Source organism: Amyelois transitella, chromosome 6 (genome assembly GCF_032362555.1).
Source record: "Amyelois transitella isolate CPQ chromosome 6, ilAmyTran1.1, whole genome shotgun sequence".
Taxonomy (NCBI): Eukaryota; Metazoa; Arthropoda; class Insecta; order Lepidoptera; family Pyralidae; genus Amyelois; species Amyelois transitella.
The window spans coordinates 531,357-545,739 of NC_083509.1; the positions used below are offsets into that span (position 1 = coordinate 531,357).

The following is a 14,383-nucleotide window of genomic DNA, read 5'->3' on the forward strand; positions in this document are numbered from 1 at the left end:
TCTTGTAGAATTTCAAAAACAGAATTTAATTAAATTCTAAAATAGCCTACCAGTAGGTGAGTGTTAAGTTGAACTATCCTGATATTCCTACAAAAACGAGATTTGCATTCAAGTACAAGTACTTATGTACGTTAATCTTATGGTACCTTTGAAAATATTTTGTGAAAGTAATTACCATGGAGACGTTGGTTTAATTAACATTATTGCTGAAATTAACACCGATTTTTAATTTGTCGACAAAGGTATTACAACTTACGGTGTTAACATTAAGAGAAATTGCACTTCAATTTACCTATTCATTACGTACAATTGCTACAGTTTGTACGTGACCTGTGTCCGTAATACAATGCTGATTTTAGCGGGACCAAAAAGTTTACCATCGACTTATGAATGAGTTGAACTGAATAATGCATGGATATTTACATACATAATATGGTCACGTCTATATCCCTTGCGGGGTAGACAGAGCCAACAGTCTTGAAAAGACTGAATGGCCACGTTCAGCTATTTGGCTTAATGATAGAATTGAGATTCAAATATTGACAGGTTGCTAGCCCATCGCCTAAAAAAGAATCCCAAGTTTATGACGGATATCTATACTTTTTATAATTTGAAGCTTTGAATGCTTGTTCAACTCAATAGTTTCATTGGGAATCTTACCATAGTGTGATAAAACTGAGACAATTTTATCGTGTCTTTGAATGGAACTGTAGAACAGACCCATTGTCGGACAAAATAACTATTATAGCGGGCAACATTGTAGGCCCTTCCGGGGAGACATCGCGTCACCCTGCGCCCCCCTCGTCCATACCACGCCGTTCCCAGCGCCCGCGCAGAGGACCGCCCGTGCGCCTCATTGAACAAGTCAGTCTTTAAACAACGCGCGGACCGGTGCGGTATGCACCTCTTATTAGCGAGCGAGTTTTGTTATTTCTTTTTATAAGTTACCGAAGTAAAGTTGTTATCCCGTAGTTGGCTTTTACTTCTCAATCTCGCCCCGCTATATTGGCGCTCCAACGTGTGGGCCGTGTGCTCTTTTAGTTATTCGCGTGTGTTGTTGTGTTCTACGACGGAAAAACGCCGTTTGTCACGTAGTCACGAAGACTCAAAAGCTGGACATAGTTTCGCGACAGAAGTGTCTGTTATATTCCGCGAACAGCATAATTTATTTAGGTTTTGTATCTAAACTGTTTTGTGTACCTATCGTGACAGCGTGTCTGTTTGTTCCCACGATAGTGGACAGTTTACGAACCTAAATACCGTTTTAATAATACAAAAACTTACCAAAAATAGTTTCGTGTACCATAAAAAAAGAACCGTTGTTTGGGTACGTGAACAGTTAACGTACCTAAATACTCTTTTGTGTTGAGACTTTACCTACCTGCAGTGAACAAAAACTTACCAAAAAGTTTTAGTGTACCCAAAAAAAAAAAAAAAAAAAAAAAAACCGTTATCGCGACAGTGTTACTGTTTTGTCTCGCGATACATGTGTAGGTACTACAATAGTTACGACTTTTTACGCGGCCTGACTTTTTTTAAGACTTTTTATACAACTATTGTGTGTGTTGGACATTATTTATAAAGACTGGTAAACGTTGTGATAGTGCGTCTGGACTTTCGTGAACTCTTATTTCGACATACACGTATTGCTTCATCGTGTTACCATGGTGCTTACGAGATCTCGCGCAGAGAGTTCGTCGGCGGGCGCGGCCCAAGCTAATGTGGTGGCGTCGCCGCCGCCCACTCCGGAGGCTGTACAACAACCTGCACCTGCGCCAGAGGCTGTTCCATTGCCTCCGCTTGCTCCGATCATGATAACAACCGAGCAGCTGAGATTTTTAATGGAAAGGGTAAATGGCCCACCAACTGTAAGTAGTTCCTTACATGGTAATTTCGCAAAATGCACAGCACGATTCGACGGCGAGAAGTCTAGCAACGTGGAATCTTTTGTAGACGCCATAGAGGTCTATAAAGATTGTGTTGGAGTAAGCGACGAAAACGCCTTGCGTGGCTTGCCTATGTTACTCACCGGGTTGGCTGCGACATGGTGGCAGGGTGTGAAGGATCATACCCCAACCTGGTCTGCCGCCATCGAAGCACTCAAACAAACGTTTGGACCAAGGTTGCCCCCACACAAAGTTTATAGAAAAATATTTGAAAGGGAACAGCGTAGTAACGAAGCTACAGACCTTTTCATATGCCACATCAGGGCATTAATGTCACAGTTACCACTTCATTCCCTGTCGATGACCGTGCAATTGGATATGACGTACGGTTTGCTACATCGACGTATTCGTGAAAAGGTTTCGCGTTTGGAATTTTCTACCTTCGCTGAGCTTATTACTATGGCCCGTCGTGTCGAAGATATTTTGGATGAAAGCCGAACATCGACCAGCGATGTTAAACCGTTATGTTTGACGGCAAAGCCTACTACTCTACCCATTTCTCCGACGGCTTCGCAGTCGACAATATCTTATAAGAATAAATCTCGGCCACACTGTAATTACTGTAAAAAGTATGGTCATCTGAAATATGCCTGTAAAAAGTTAGCCAAACAGAAACTTGGCACTGATGGAGAACCACGCGTCTCAACTATCACGTGTTTCGGGTGCGGTGCGCCTGGCGTGATCCGATCCAACTGCTCGACTTGTAAAAAGACAAAACCTGTTCCGTCCGTATCAACTTCGTTTCAATCTGTTTCTGCAAATAGTGTTAATATAGATTCGCGAGTGCGACCTTTGTTAGAAATAGAAAGAGCTATGGCAGCTTCCCATACATCATTTTAGGTCATGTCTAAAGTTAGCGTCTACGAATGAAATATATCTTGCCTAATAGAGCTTATTTTCTGGATCTTGGTGAAAAAAACTATATAGCCGTATGACTTCAGGTTTTTGAAATATACTGTTTTGAAGTTTTGTAGGTTATGTCACCATCAACCTTAATATTAGTTTATGTTGTATCAAATACTTTACTACGGAAACTGAGTAAGGCATATTATTCACAATTACGCATGTTAAGCTACAGCACTTATGGTTAGGTACCATTCGTATCAGTGACTACAAATGATATTTAGGTAAGTATATAATATTAGCATGCCAAGCTACGAAAATACACAGAACACAACGAAACGCGGGCGCAAGCGAGTGAGATGTGTGAAATGAAAACTCAAATCGGAAAGAATGAAAAGAAATGTCATTTTTTTTTGACAGCTCTGATTGGCAGCCTTTTAGCTAGCTTCCTGTCCATCAACGGTCAAGGAGGCTTTATTATGGCTGCATTTCATTGCAAAGCTATCTAATATGAATTTATAAAAAGCAAAAACAATAGACTTGTTTATATTGAAAATCTGTTAAATCATTCAATCAAGAAAAATAATATTGATGTATTGTAATACACACAAAAAACATTTTTAAGGCTGTCAACACTGTGACAACAACAAATGGCGAGTTCTATAGAAAATCAAATAGGTATCATAATAGCTATTTTTAATTATCACTCTTTTATCTAGCTAGTTGTGAAATGGTATTGATATTTTGATAATTTATTGAAAAATATTTTATGATTTTTGGTATAGCCGACATATATAGACGCTTTTAAAACCTTGACCTAAAAATCTGCCATAGCTCTTTATGGTGAACGTGGTAAAGTGCTTATAGACACAGGTGCTAAACATTGTATAGGCAGTGTTAGTCTTAGAGCTCATTTAGTTAAGTATGGCCATAAGTTTGAAAATGTATTTACTGAGCTTAAATACGCGGACGGGCGGGCAGTTGCGCAAATTGTTGAACGTACGCAAGTTAGGGTTAGGGTACGCGATGTCTCTTTAGATGTTATGTTTATAATGTTGCCCAATGCTACTGAAAGTTTGTTGGGAATGAATTTTATTCAGGACGCTGGCATGGTATTAGATTTTTCTCGCGGTATATGGTTTATGAACCACGATAGGGTCTCTCAGCCCATCGTCTTTGAACCTAATGGTGGTAGGTCATACAAACCTTTACATTGCTCGTCTGTGGATCTTCGCGACGATGAAGGATTCCACTTAGGTAAGGACGAACGACAGCAGCTGTCCAACCTTCTGAATGTCAATGAGGACATTTTCACTCCAGGGGGAGGACCCACTCAGTTTGCTGTTCACCACATTGATACCGGAGATGCCAGCGCCTTAACGCGTTACGTGGGTAAATCTCCTGTTATTGCGCATCAGCGCCATCGCGGTAGACTAGCCAAGTCACAGTCGGGTCGACCATGTAACTTGGAGGGGGAGGATATAGCGGGCAACATTGTAGGCCCTTCCGGGGAGACATCGCGTCACTCTCCGCCCCCCTCGTCCATACCACGCCGTTCCCAGCGCCCGCGCAGAGGACCGCCCGTGCGCCTCATTGAACAAGTCAGTCTTTAAACAACGCGCGGACCGGTGCGGTATGCACCTCTTATTAGCGAGCGAGTTTTGTTATTTCTTTTTATAAGTTACCGAAGTAAAGTTGTTATCCCGTAGTTGGCTTTTACTTCTCAATCTCGCCCCGCTATACTATCGACACTTTTAGACACTTTTACATAAAAACCTATATAGTTAATGCCCGCTTTGTCTTTCATAGTTATGTTTTGTTTTAAATATACCTATATTATATATCTATAGGTACGACAGATTAGTAGCACATGTATCGTATAATGAAAGAAACTCTAGTTTGTAAGCCTTTCGCGTGATTAGATTCTCCTTCATATTTATGAAATAAAACTGCAACTTTTAATTTTTTATTTTATTTTTCTTAGCAGCCGTCACTAAGTCGTCAAAATTATGTTGCTGTTCACTGTCTTGTTTGTATTGTATCAAGTTTGATCAGCTTTCGATGCTTGAGTGTGTGAGGTGTAAACTGCAATAAAATTAGACATTTGCTTTTCATTTTTTGGAGGTCCATCAGTACTGCCTTCCATAGTATTGGATTCAGTTTTCTGGGGTTTATCAGTCATTTCTTTTATAGAATCAGGATAAATGTCGTACGCAAACTGCCATTCTTTCTTCAGATCCATTTGCTCCAACGATTGTGCTCTGAAAAATTATATTTACACTGAATTTACACTAGAACACTAATATTTTCAGTTCTAATTTTGTTTTAAAAATTGTTGGCTATGTGGCGACATCTCTACGCCACTCGTCACAACATCAAATCACACAACAACTGTCAATCATCTCGAAGAAATCGACGTGCTCAGCCAATAGCAGCGAAGAACCTAAATCGCGATTTCAGAGATTTCACGGATTGGAGCTATATATACAACCTCCGACACAACACCGTTGGAGCCGCGGTTCCCCAGGCATAACACCTAGCCTGGCGGAAGATCTTCCCTTTGGTGGCGGTCGAGCCGAATCATCGCTCTCGCTACATTGGTGACCCCGACGTGATTGGAAGCAACCTTCTTATCATCAACTCCAATCCTCAGCATCACTCCTCACTCTGCAAGCAGTCTCACAGCAAGCCAGCAACTGGGGTATCGCAGCAGGTCCATCGCAGCCAACGCAACGAGCTTCCTGGTCCTGTCTCCACCCGCACTCAATCTCATCGACTTCAGCGACCGACGCATCTACCGCAGCCCACGCCTGGATCTCTTCGACGGCCGCTCTTCTCTCCAGCGTGGCAGCTCTGCACGATATCTACCGGCGCCAACAAGTCGACTTCGCTCTCTACTGTCTCGACTCACCGCAGACTTCGAGCAACTTCCGACTCACTGGAAGACAACTGGCACTTGCAAGCTACTGAAGCACAGATTGCACAGCAAGATCAAGACTTCAGACCTCCGGTCTTGGGGGGGAGTATTGTGGCGACATCTCTACGCCACTCGTCACAACATCAAATCACACAACAACTGTCAATCATCTCGAAGAAATCGACGTGCTCAGCCAATAGCAGCGAAGAACCTAAATCGCGATTTCAGAGATTTCACGGATTGGAGCTATATATACAACCTCCGACACAACACCGTTGGAGCCGCGGTTCCCCAGGCATAACACCTAGCCTGGCGGAAGATCTTCCCTTTGGTGGCGGTCGAGCCGAATCATCGCTCTCGCTACAGCTATTGTGATTATACATACCTAGTTCAATGACTAAGTTTCAATTTTATTTCAAACAGATTTAATTTGAATAATGATTAAGTTTATATTGATTGGGTGATTTAGTGGTGCAATTGCCGTTAGTATGGTAATTTTACCTGCTTGACTAGGTTTTGCTCGGGACATTGGTCCCGTGACAATTCCCAAATCAAAGTACAGTAAGTGTGGTTGACCCTGTGTAATGACTGCCATTTTTAAAAGACCCAGCAGTTAAGGCGTGAAAGCGCAACAGATAGAAAGATAGACAAAAGTATAGACAGACTTTTGAATTTATGATTTTGAAATGAGTATGATATATCACTAACATGATACTGTCGCAGGTGTCGAACCTGATGACCTGGAAACCCACGTCTCTTCCGCGCTGAATGGCATTCTTAGCGAGCACATTGATGATCTCAGATCTCTTTGGAGCGTCCAACGGCACTATCAAGGATATCTGTAATTAAATAATCAAGTTTGAAAAAGTTTACAGCAATCTTCTTTATACTAAAATGCAATACCAGAATGTTTATGTCTTAATTGATAATGATGCAAAGTATTCCCAAGTTTGGAAAGTAGTAAGTAACAAGTTATTTATGATAGTAAAACGATTTGTAAAGAAAAATAGAAAGAATAATTGACATTTACTTATTTATTATATACATAACAGAATACAACTAAGTACATATAATAAGATAAAAAAGAAATAGTAGCAACAGATCTGGGTCGTATCCCACAGGATGTGTTTATGCAAAAAACCAAACGGGGAAAGAGTTCCAATAACATTAAAATATTAAACATTATAATATTACCTGTAGAATTTTATGCACATTATATTTATCATGCAAAGCGGGTGCGCGCAGGCAATGTGCGGTGAAATGCATGAGTCGCCGTGATCTGGTGCAGCGCACGCACCGCGCCCATCGCTCCAGCATTGCCGCGTCCCAGGGGCAGATGGAAGTCCCCAGAGCTAACCCTCGGACGGTGCCCCACCCACGACGAGCCTCTTGCTGCTCAGCCAGCATGGAGTGCCCTGATGGTGGAATTTGTTATAAAAAGTCGTCTAATACCATAGATTATTAAATATGGCCCTGAATGGCAATGAGTGAATTAAGCAGAAAACGAGCGATACCACTGTAACGAACCTATACAGTTAAAGCGAGATCAACTTTCAAATATAATATGAAATGACTCCAGAAGTTTCTGACTGAACATCCAGTCCTAAACACAACGGTACTTACAAAGAAAACCGGACAGACCTTGAGCGAGGGCCCTGGCAACATAGTCAGCCAGTATCAGGTGCGACCCGCTAGGTGGCGCCGCCAGGCCCGGCCATGCTGTTCGGGCATGTTCCCGGACGAAACGCAGCACGCGCGGGACATCAGATGCGCGTGCGCGACGAACCCGAACTCGCTCCTCACTCTCGGCGCCCTGCACCTGAAAATACCCACATTAAAATTCACGTTTTCAAAATTATTAATTTTATTTAGCGAGAAAATGAAGTAACACAAGCGGCAAAACTTAAAACTTTAAGTACACCAAAAGCTATAAATAAGTCAGGAGACTATTTGAAGGGAAGGAAATCTCAACAGAAACTTATATCTACGCAAAAATACAAGAAAGTTCCAAAAAAGAAAAAAGACCGTGTTTGGTCTGCAAAATACATGCTGATTAGGCGATTATTGATATGGATCAAAAATAAAACTATAAAATCAGTATGATATGTATAATTTATTTTCCATATATCAAAATTGTACTATCAAAACTTATCTAAAAATATTTTTACCGTGTTTTCATCCACGTTGTTGACTGGAACTAGTACTCGGACGAGACTCTCTCGGTGATCTGCAGAATCTATCCTGCTGCCAACAGTCTACTTTGTGGCTTTGATTCGAAGGACGAAGTGACTCTTTCGGCTTATTTTTACTGTTATTCCCTTTAATATTATCATCATTATTCTCCACTACAATGTAATCAGTAATGGGAGCTTTTGAGCGTTGAACCTGAGCGATTTGACCCGAACCCTTGTTATGAGAATTCTTTTTGGAATTTCCTAGTTTTTTTGCATTTGGATTGGCGTTAAGAATTTGACCCTTTAAGTCATCTCCAGACTTTTTTATTTCTTTTGCTGTTCTTAAAGTACGCGCTAGTTCTTTCCCAAAAAGCATAGTATCAATTTTTGTACCCATAATTTGTTCTTTCAATTCTCCTTTCAATATAGATAAAAGGGTATTACGTCTAGTAATTGAATCGTTATGCTGAGAATCACAAAGAATTCGTCCCGTATCCATTAATAACGAAAGAACGACAGGATCTTTATTATCTTTTGATAAAAGGAGAGTGATTGCTTCACTCAAGCAAGCAATAGCACTGGCTATTTGTTTTTGTTTATTATATATAGCTTTATCTCGTTTCACAAAATTATCTGTGATTGCTGCTTTTATTTCTGGATTTAAAGACGGTGCATCTATCAATTTGCAATTAACAGGAGGTAGATGAGCACGTAGCAATTCCTTTCTGTGATCATTTTCTAGGCCAGAAGTGGCTATAAATTCAAAACGAACAGCGAGATCGTTTTGAATAGGTTTACCATAAACTGTTGCTATGGACGGATCGGCACCCATTATTTCCAAGACAACATCATCTAATGAATTTGAATAACGGTCGTGATGCTTGATAACTAGCGCTTGTCTTTTCAAGTTTTGGGGAGGAGTAAGAGGATGGTAAATATCTACGGTGGAAATTTCAATATTATCCATGTCGAAGCTGACTCTATTAGCTAAAATAAGAAATTTAGATCTATTAATATTTTAATTTTTGAATTATAAGTAAGTAAAATCAGATACGTAATCTGAATTACCTACCTTGAGATCTCCTGATCGCCAGTCTTCGCCCAAATCTATTGATTTTGTTTTTAATGAAATTCATTTTTAACCGACTTCCTTAGCACGTGAAATTGCTATCAGGTTATGATATTTTTATTTTAACTGAAGAATTCTAATTATTGTCTGGATTTTATAAAAAAAGCAGAAGCGATGAAATACTGTAAGTGAATATTAAGTAGAAACACAAATCAACTCTCACAATAGCAGGTTCATATTTAAATAAGGTATCAAAATAAGTAAATGTTTGATTATTTAGAATTTAAATGAATGGTAAAGTATAAATATTTAAACTAAGACATATATAATTTGGCAACAATAGTTGCAGCTTCACTACCACTACCTTAAAACCTTGAACCTATATTCCAAGATACTTTTATGGACAGGGATAATTTACATTTTGTACCGTCACTTGCTTGGAATCTGGATCCGCTTTAGGAGTATCTGAGTAGTTTCTTCTGAGCTGATGGGCTAAGATATTGAGGACCGGCTTTCTGAAACCACCTCCAGAGAAACACTTTAAGAAATTGGTCACCAAGGACATAATGGGCACCGAAGAATTGAGGGGCAATATTTATTCACACATAAAATTTAGTTCTCCGAATCATGTTGACTGTTTTGTGAATGATTTTATTAAATTTCTAAAAATCCAAAAATATAATAATGGTGACTTAATGACGCCTGCTATGACATTTGATTTATTTTTTATTTGTTAATTTCATAGCGTGCCTGTTTTACATGGATTATGCATACGTCACAAAGACTTATTTGTCCTTTTCAGTAAATTTATTTGTAGATTACACCTACAATTATTTGCGACATTGAAATGAAATGTATATTAAGTAACTCAAAATTTTTAATCTCCTACAGTGTTTCTCTACTGAGGCACGAACCACAAGACTATATTATACATCAATAATGTTTTTGATAAAATGTCTTTTGTAAATGATGAGCACCTTCGTGTGATAAGAAGGCGATTATCATCGTTTTCAAATTTTTCGTCAATAGTTTTAGATGATGTATCGAACGATATTAAACTTCTTCAAATACCTCTATGACAACATGACAGTAGTTGTCTTAAAACTTTTAGAAAAAATCAAAACACATAAAAAAATCGAAAAAACATGCTCTAACAATAAAACTAAAAAAAATATATTAAAACAAGCAAAAGAAATTAAAAGTGAATCAGTTCAGGATGTGACCAGAGCAGGAGGAACAATGATTAAGGCGTTATCAAGTAGTATTTTGTCTAGAAATCTGCTGAGCCAATTTGGGGTGAACACGCGACAGCCGGTGCGTTGCAGGAGGCCCTCTCCCTGCGACGTCTGCGCATTCCCACCAGAGAAGAGGCCAGTAAGTAAACTAGCAGACACATAAGTGGGTACTTACATACATATAACTCGTCTGTAATATTTACGGGTTAAACGACTTACGAAAGACTGAAAGCCACATTCAGCTGGATGACTTAATGATGGCAAACTGGGAAACAGTTTGTATAGCTGCTGACCTATCGCCTTCTAGTTTCAGATTTTTAATTATTTAATGAAAAGGTCTTTGAGCTTTATAAGCACCTTTTTTTTGCAAATACTTGCGTAATAAATTTTTGTATAAGGATTAAATTGTTTGTGCATTATGGTGTCTGATACTTTAGAATAGGACCCATTTTTTTCTGTGTGTGGCAATTTCACCCACTGCAACAACTATGGTCCAGGCGTGTTGAATTGGTGTTAATATACTCTCTGAGGTCAGTCAGAAGCGGTTCGTTTACCTGACTTTACTTCTGGGAAACCGTGATTATAGGATTTTCTCTGAAAATAAAATAGCCGAGACAAATGCTAGAAGAATAAATGAATAACAAGTGATTTGATATTAGGAAAAGGTAACGCTAAATACAGGAGAACCTCTCTTTCTCTTTAGCTCTTATTCATTCCTGACTCAGGGTCGGCACTATGTGGTCTTATCACATTGTTTCTCTTCCCAGTGTTTCGACATTCGCAATGTGACAATCGAGCGGGGGAATCGATGCCACGCCAAGTTTATCAGGTCCTTCCTCTACAACCACTTCTGGCCCAGGGAGCCCAGCGTCGTGGGACTGTGGATGGACCTCAACTGTCCGTACATAGATGTCCTCACCGACAAGTATTCCCATTCAGGTATTGGAATGTTTACACTTCCTATCAGTTTCAATTCCAATTTCTATGGATGTCTTTATCTAATTAAGATAGTATATTCCTAAGGTTTTACATCCTTCGGATCTTTCAAAATTCTACGGATTTACGATATATTTAGACGGATTAGAATTCACTATGAATAAAAAGGTCACTGTGCTACCTTTCTTTCCTATATCTTATATCTATATCTTAGCTATTGGTTCAAAACTCATGTAACATGCTTTATCTAATGACACTGCTCCTACTTACTTCAACTGAAATGAGATAAATTATTCTTTTACCATATTTACTTTCTTAATTGATATATATTTTAAAGCTTATTAAAAAATATTCATTTAAATAACTCTTTATTCCAGGTGATAGGTTCATAGCCTACGAGAAAATCCCAAGAACCGGTGAGAGGAAGATGATAGGAGTTCTAATAGCCAACAAACTATTTCCATGGGCTGCTGACGAGCTGGAGGAGTGGGCTCATTACACCGCATCGAGGCCAGAGCGCCACCGCATGTACTTCTGTGCCCATTGCATCAGGAGTCCGAATCTTTTCACCAAGTACAACATAAACTTCATTTATGATGTGAGTCAAATATAATTAGCTGTAGGCGTTAGAATTTAAGGTATTTTTTGTGTGTGTGTGTGTGTGCCGTGTGGTTCCCGGCACCAGTAAAAAAAAGAATAGGACCACTCCATCTCGTTCCCATGGATGTCGTAAAAGGCGACTAAGGGATATGCTTATAAACTTGGGATTCTTCTTTTAGGCGATGGGCTAGCGACCCGTCACTATTTGAATCTCAATTCTATCATTAAGCCAAACAGCTGAACGTGGCCTATCAGTCTTTTCAAGACTGTTGGCTCTGTCTACCCCGAAAGGGATAAAGACGTGATCATATGTATGTATGTATGTTTTTTTTTTTGCCACTGGTATTACGAAGTGCAAATCTAGTAGCAAAATCAAATTATGTCTTAATTTCATAATATCCTGTCGCTCTAAAGGGTTGGAAAGACATATAGACTATTTTTAAAAAGTAGAAAAAGAGATGTTGTGAAAGATAATTTTAGCGGGATAAATGTTCCAGAGGAAGTTGTTTATGATTGTGATAACACTTGAATCTTATGTATCCGCTCAATATAATATAAAAGTAATTCTGATGATTTAAATATTAAATCAGTGAACAGGTTTAAATAATTAATTTACAGCAGTGATGTCCTAGTTGACGTGCCGTGTGGTTCCCGGTACCAATAAAGAAAGAATAGGACCACTCCGTCTCATTCCCTTGGATGTCGTAAAAGGCCATTAAGGGATAGGCTTATAAACTTGATTCTTCTTATAGGCGATGGGCTAGCAACCTATCACTATATGAACCTCAATTTTATCATTAAGCCAAACAGCTGGTCGTGGCCTTTCAGTCTAGACTGTTGGCTCTGTCTACCCCGCAAGGGATATAGACGTGATTATATGTATGTATGTATGTGCTGTCTTTATTCCCGTGGAAACCTCGAGTTAGTTTTAGCTAACCCAAGTTCTGATCATGTCAGGTGGAAGTTCTAGTCACGGCATCCGAAGTGACTGCCCAGGGGGTGGGCACCCTGTTATTGAAGACTGCCATAGACAATGCGTATGAGCTCAGATACCCATTGGTGCAAGTTGTTGCAGTCAGCCAGTATACGTGCGTATAAATCAGATTTTACACAGTTTCACAATCGGGATGAAGCGAAGGAAGTGTGCAGAGATCGTGGCAAGTGGAAAGAGGTAGTCTCTGCCTACCCCTCCGGGAAAGAGGCGTGATTTTATGTAGGTACGTATGTATGTTACAATCGGGGATTTGCAAAAAAAAAAAAAAAACACTGTATTCATTTGTAAGTGGCGCTAAATTCGTCGCTTTTTGTAAGTGGCGTTTGATTCGATGCTTTTTGTACGTAGTGCTAATTTCGTCGTTTGTTTTTATAGATGGTGTTAAATATAAATTCATAGCTTTTTGTACATTTCTAAATTCACGCGGGCGAATCTGCGGTTAAAAGCTAGTTTCTTGTATAACTGTGTGGCGACTTCCTACGCCACACGTCACAACAATAAAAAATAAAATCACGCGACGCTATCAGTCAAAAACAGTGAAAAAACACACAAGCAAGGATTTCACGGAGTGGAGCAAATATACAACCTCCGACACAACATCGTTGGAGCCGCGGTTCCCCAGGCACACACCTAGCCTTCTTCCCTTTGGTGGCGGTCGAGTCGAATATACGCTCCCGCTACAACGGTACAAATCATAAGTTCTCAAATTATGTTTTAAAGCCGTATATTTCACAGTGTTATTAACAGAACTTTAGTTCCTTAAAAAGCTTTAGGAATTAAAAGTAAAAAGCAAGGTAAAGACAATAAAGTAAATAAATTGTTTTATTTCAGTGCAAGAATCTGCGAGAAATGCGGCATGAAACGGGAATGGGAGATGAGCTACACCGACTTTGTGGACGACTTTGGCCAGCGGGTGTTCTTCCCCCGCAGCCCTCATCACACTGTCGCCATCTATGTCAAGTACTTCGATCCCAAAATTGGAGCAATTGTGCCGTGCAAGCCGCAACTTATGTGATATATAGACGTATATATATATATATATATCACATATAACAAAACAACTAATATACAGGGTGACATTTAAAACAACTGCATCCTTTTAAACATAGACTATACCCATGCATCTGAGCCGTTTGAGCCTATTTTTATTTAAATTAAACATCATCATTTTCACATTTAAAAAACCCTCAAAAACTACGTCACACGCTTTAATACAGACCAATACTATAAAAAGAAATTAAAACTAAACATGTAAAGAAATGTTTTTAAATATCCTTTAGATGAGTACACTTAACAGTTAAATTTATGCAGTTGAATTAAAAGTCACCCTGTATATATATCGCTAATATGTATATGAGTAGTTTTCCCGTAAGTAAGATGCAAATTTATTCTACAACAAAGGGGTCTTATTTCAACCAAAGTTGATATGAATATTGTGTAGGTATATTGCTTCCAAAAATTTTATTTATATTGCATACAAATATTTGGTTTTGTTAAAAAGAAAAAAGATGAAATTAATAAACTTATAGATGAAGTATTTTTTGTAATAAACGTGGTTTAAATTATTGAATAAAACACATTACAAAAACAATTTTTTTTTTATTTAAAAATGACTAACAATCTGAGAATACTTCTAGATAGTAAAAAAAAGTACCTACAAAACTGAAAG

General features: G+C 39.0%; 3 protein-coding genes across 3 annotated transcripts; 1 reads left to right on the forward strand and 2 right to left on the reverse strand.

Annotated features, from left to right (window-relative positions):
* Window positions 1-4,830: 4,830 nt before the first annotated feature.
* On the reverse strand, window positions 4,831-9,568 carry LOC106139969 (uncharacterized). The gene is made up of 5 exons (XM_013341484.2): window positions 9,377-9,568; window positions 7,348-7,525; window positions 6,901-7,121; window positions 6,415-6,545; window positions 4,831-5,050 (listed from the first exon to the last, which is right to left on the reverse strand). Exons 1-5 carry the CDS (start codon window positions 9,512-9,514, stop codon window positions 4,831-4,833), a joined length of 888 nt encoding a protein of 295 aa, XP_013196938.2. The 5' UTR covers window positions 9,515-9,568.
* On the reverse strand, window positions 7,882-8,847 carry LOC132901828 (uncharacterized). The gene has a single exon (XM_060944588.1). It carries the CDS (start codon window positions 8,845-8,847, stop codon window positions 7,882-7,884), a length of 966 nt encoding a protein of 321 aa, XP_060800571.1.
* Window positions 9,569-10,188: 620 nt separating the features above from the next.
* On the forward strand, window positions 10,189-13,729 carry LOC106139968 (uncharacterized). The gene is made up of 5 exons (XM_013341483.2): window positions 10,189-10,323; window positions 10,952-11,123; window positions 11,498-11,718; window positions 12,678-12,808; window positions 13,546-13,729. The coding sequence occupies exons 1-5, from the start codon at window positions 10,189-10,191 to the stop codon at window positions 13,727-13,729; spliced, it is 843 nt and encodes a 280-aa protein (XP_013196937.1).
* Window positions 13,730-14,383: the final 654 nt, after the last annotated feature.

Bases quoted from the DNA above. Each gene is read 5' to 3' on its own strand.
- LOC106139969 (XM_013341484.2), bottom strand. From the start codon at position 9,514: ATGTCCTTGGTGACCAATTTCTTAAAGTGTTTCTCTGGAGGTGGTTTC. The intron at 7,122-7,347 runs GTCTGTCCGGTT...TTCCACCATCAG, and splicing joins TGCCAGGGCCCTCGCTCAAG to GGCACTCCATGCTGGCTGAG. The intron at 5,051-6,414 runs GTTAGTGATATA...ATAATTTTTCAG, and splicing joins GACACCTGCGACAGTATCAT to AGCACAATCGTTGGAGCAAA.
- LOC106139968 (XM_013341483.2), top strand. From the start codon at position 10,189: ATGATTAAGGCGTTATCAAGTAGTATTTTGTCTAGAAATCTGCTGAGC. The intron at 11,124-11,497 runs GTATTGGAATGT...TCTTTATTCCAG, and splicing joins CGACAAGTATTCCCATTCAG to GTGATAGGTTCATAGCCTAC. The intron at 11,719-12,677 runs GTGAGTCAAATA...TGATCATGTCAG, and splicing joins ACATAAACTTCATTTATGAT to GTGGAAGTTCTAGTCACGGC.
- LOC132901828 (XM_060944588.1), bottom strand. From the start codon at position 8,847: ATGGATAATATTGAAATTTCCACCGTAGATATTTACCATCCTCTTACT.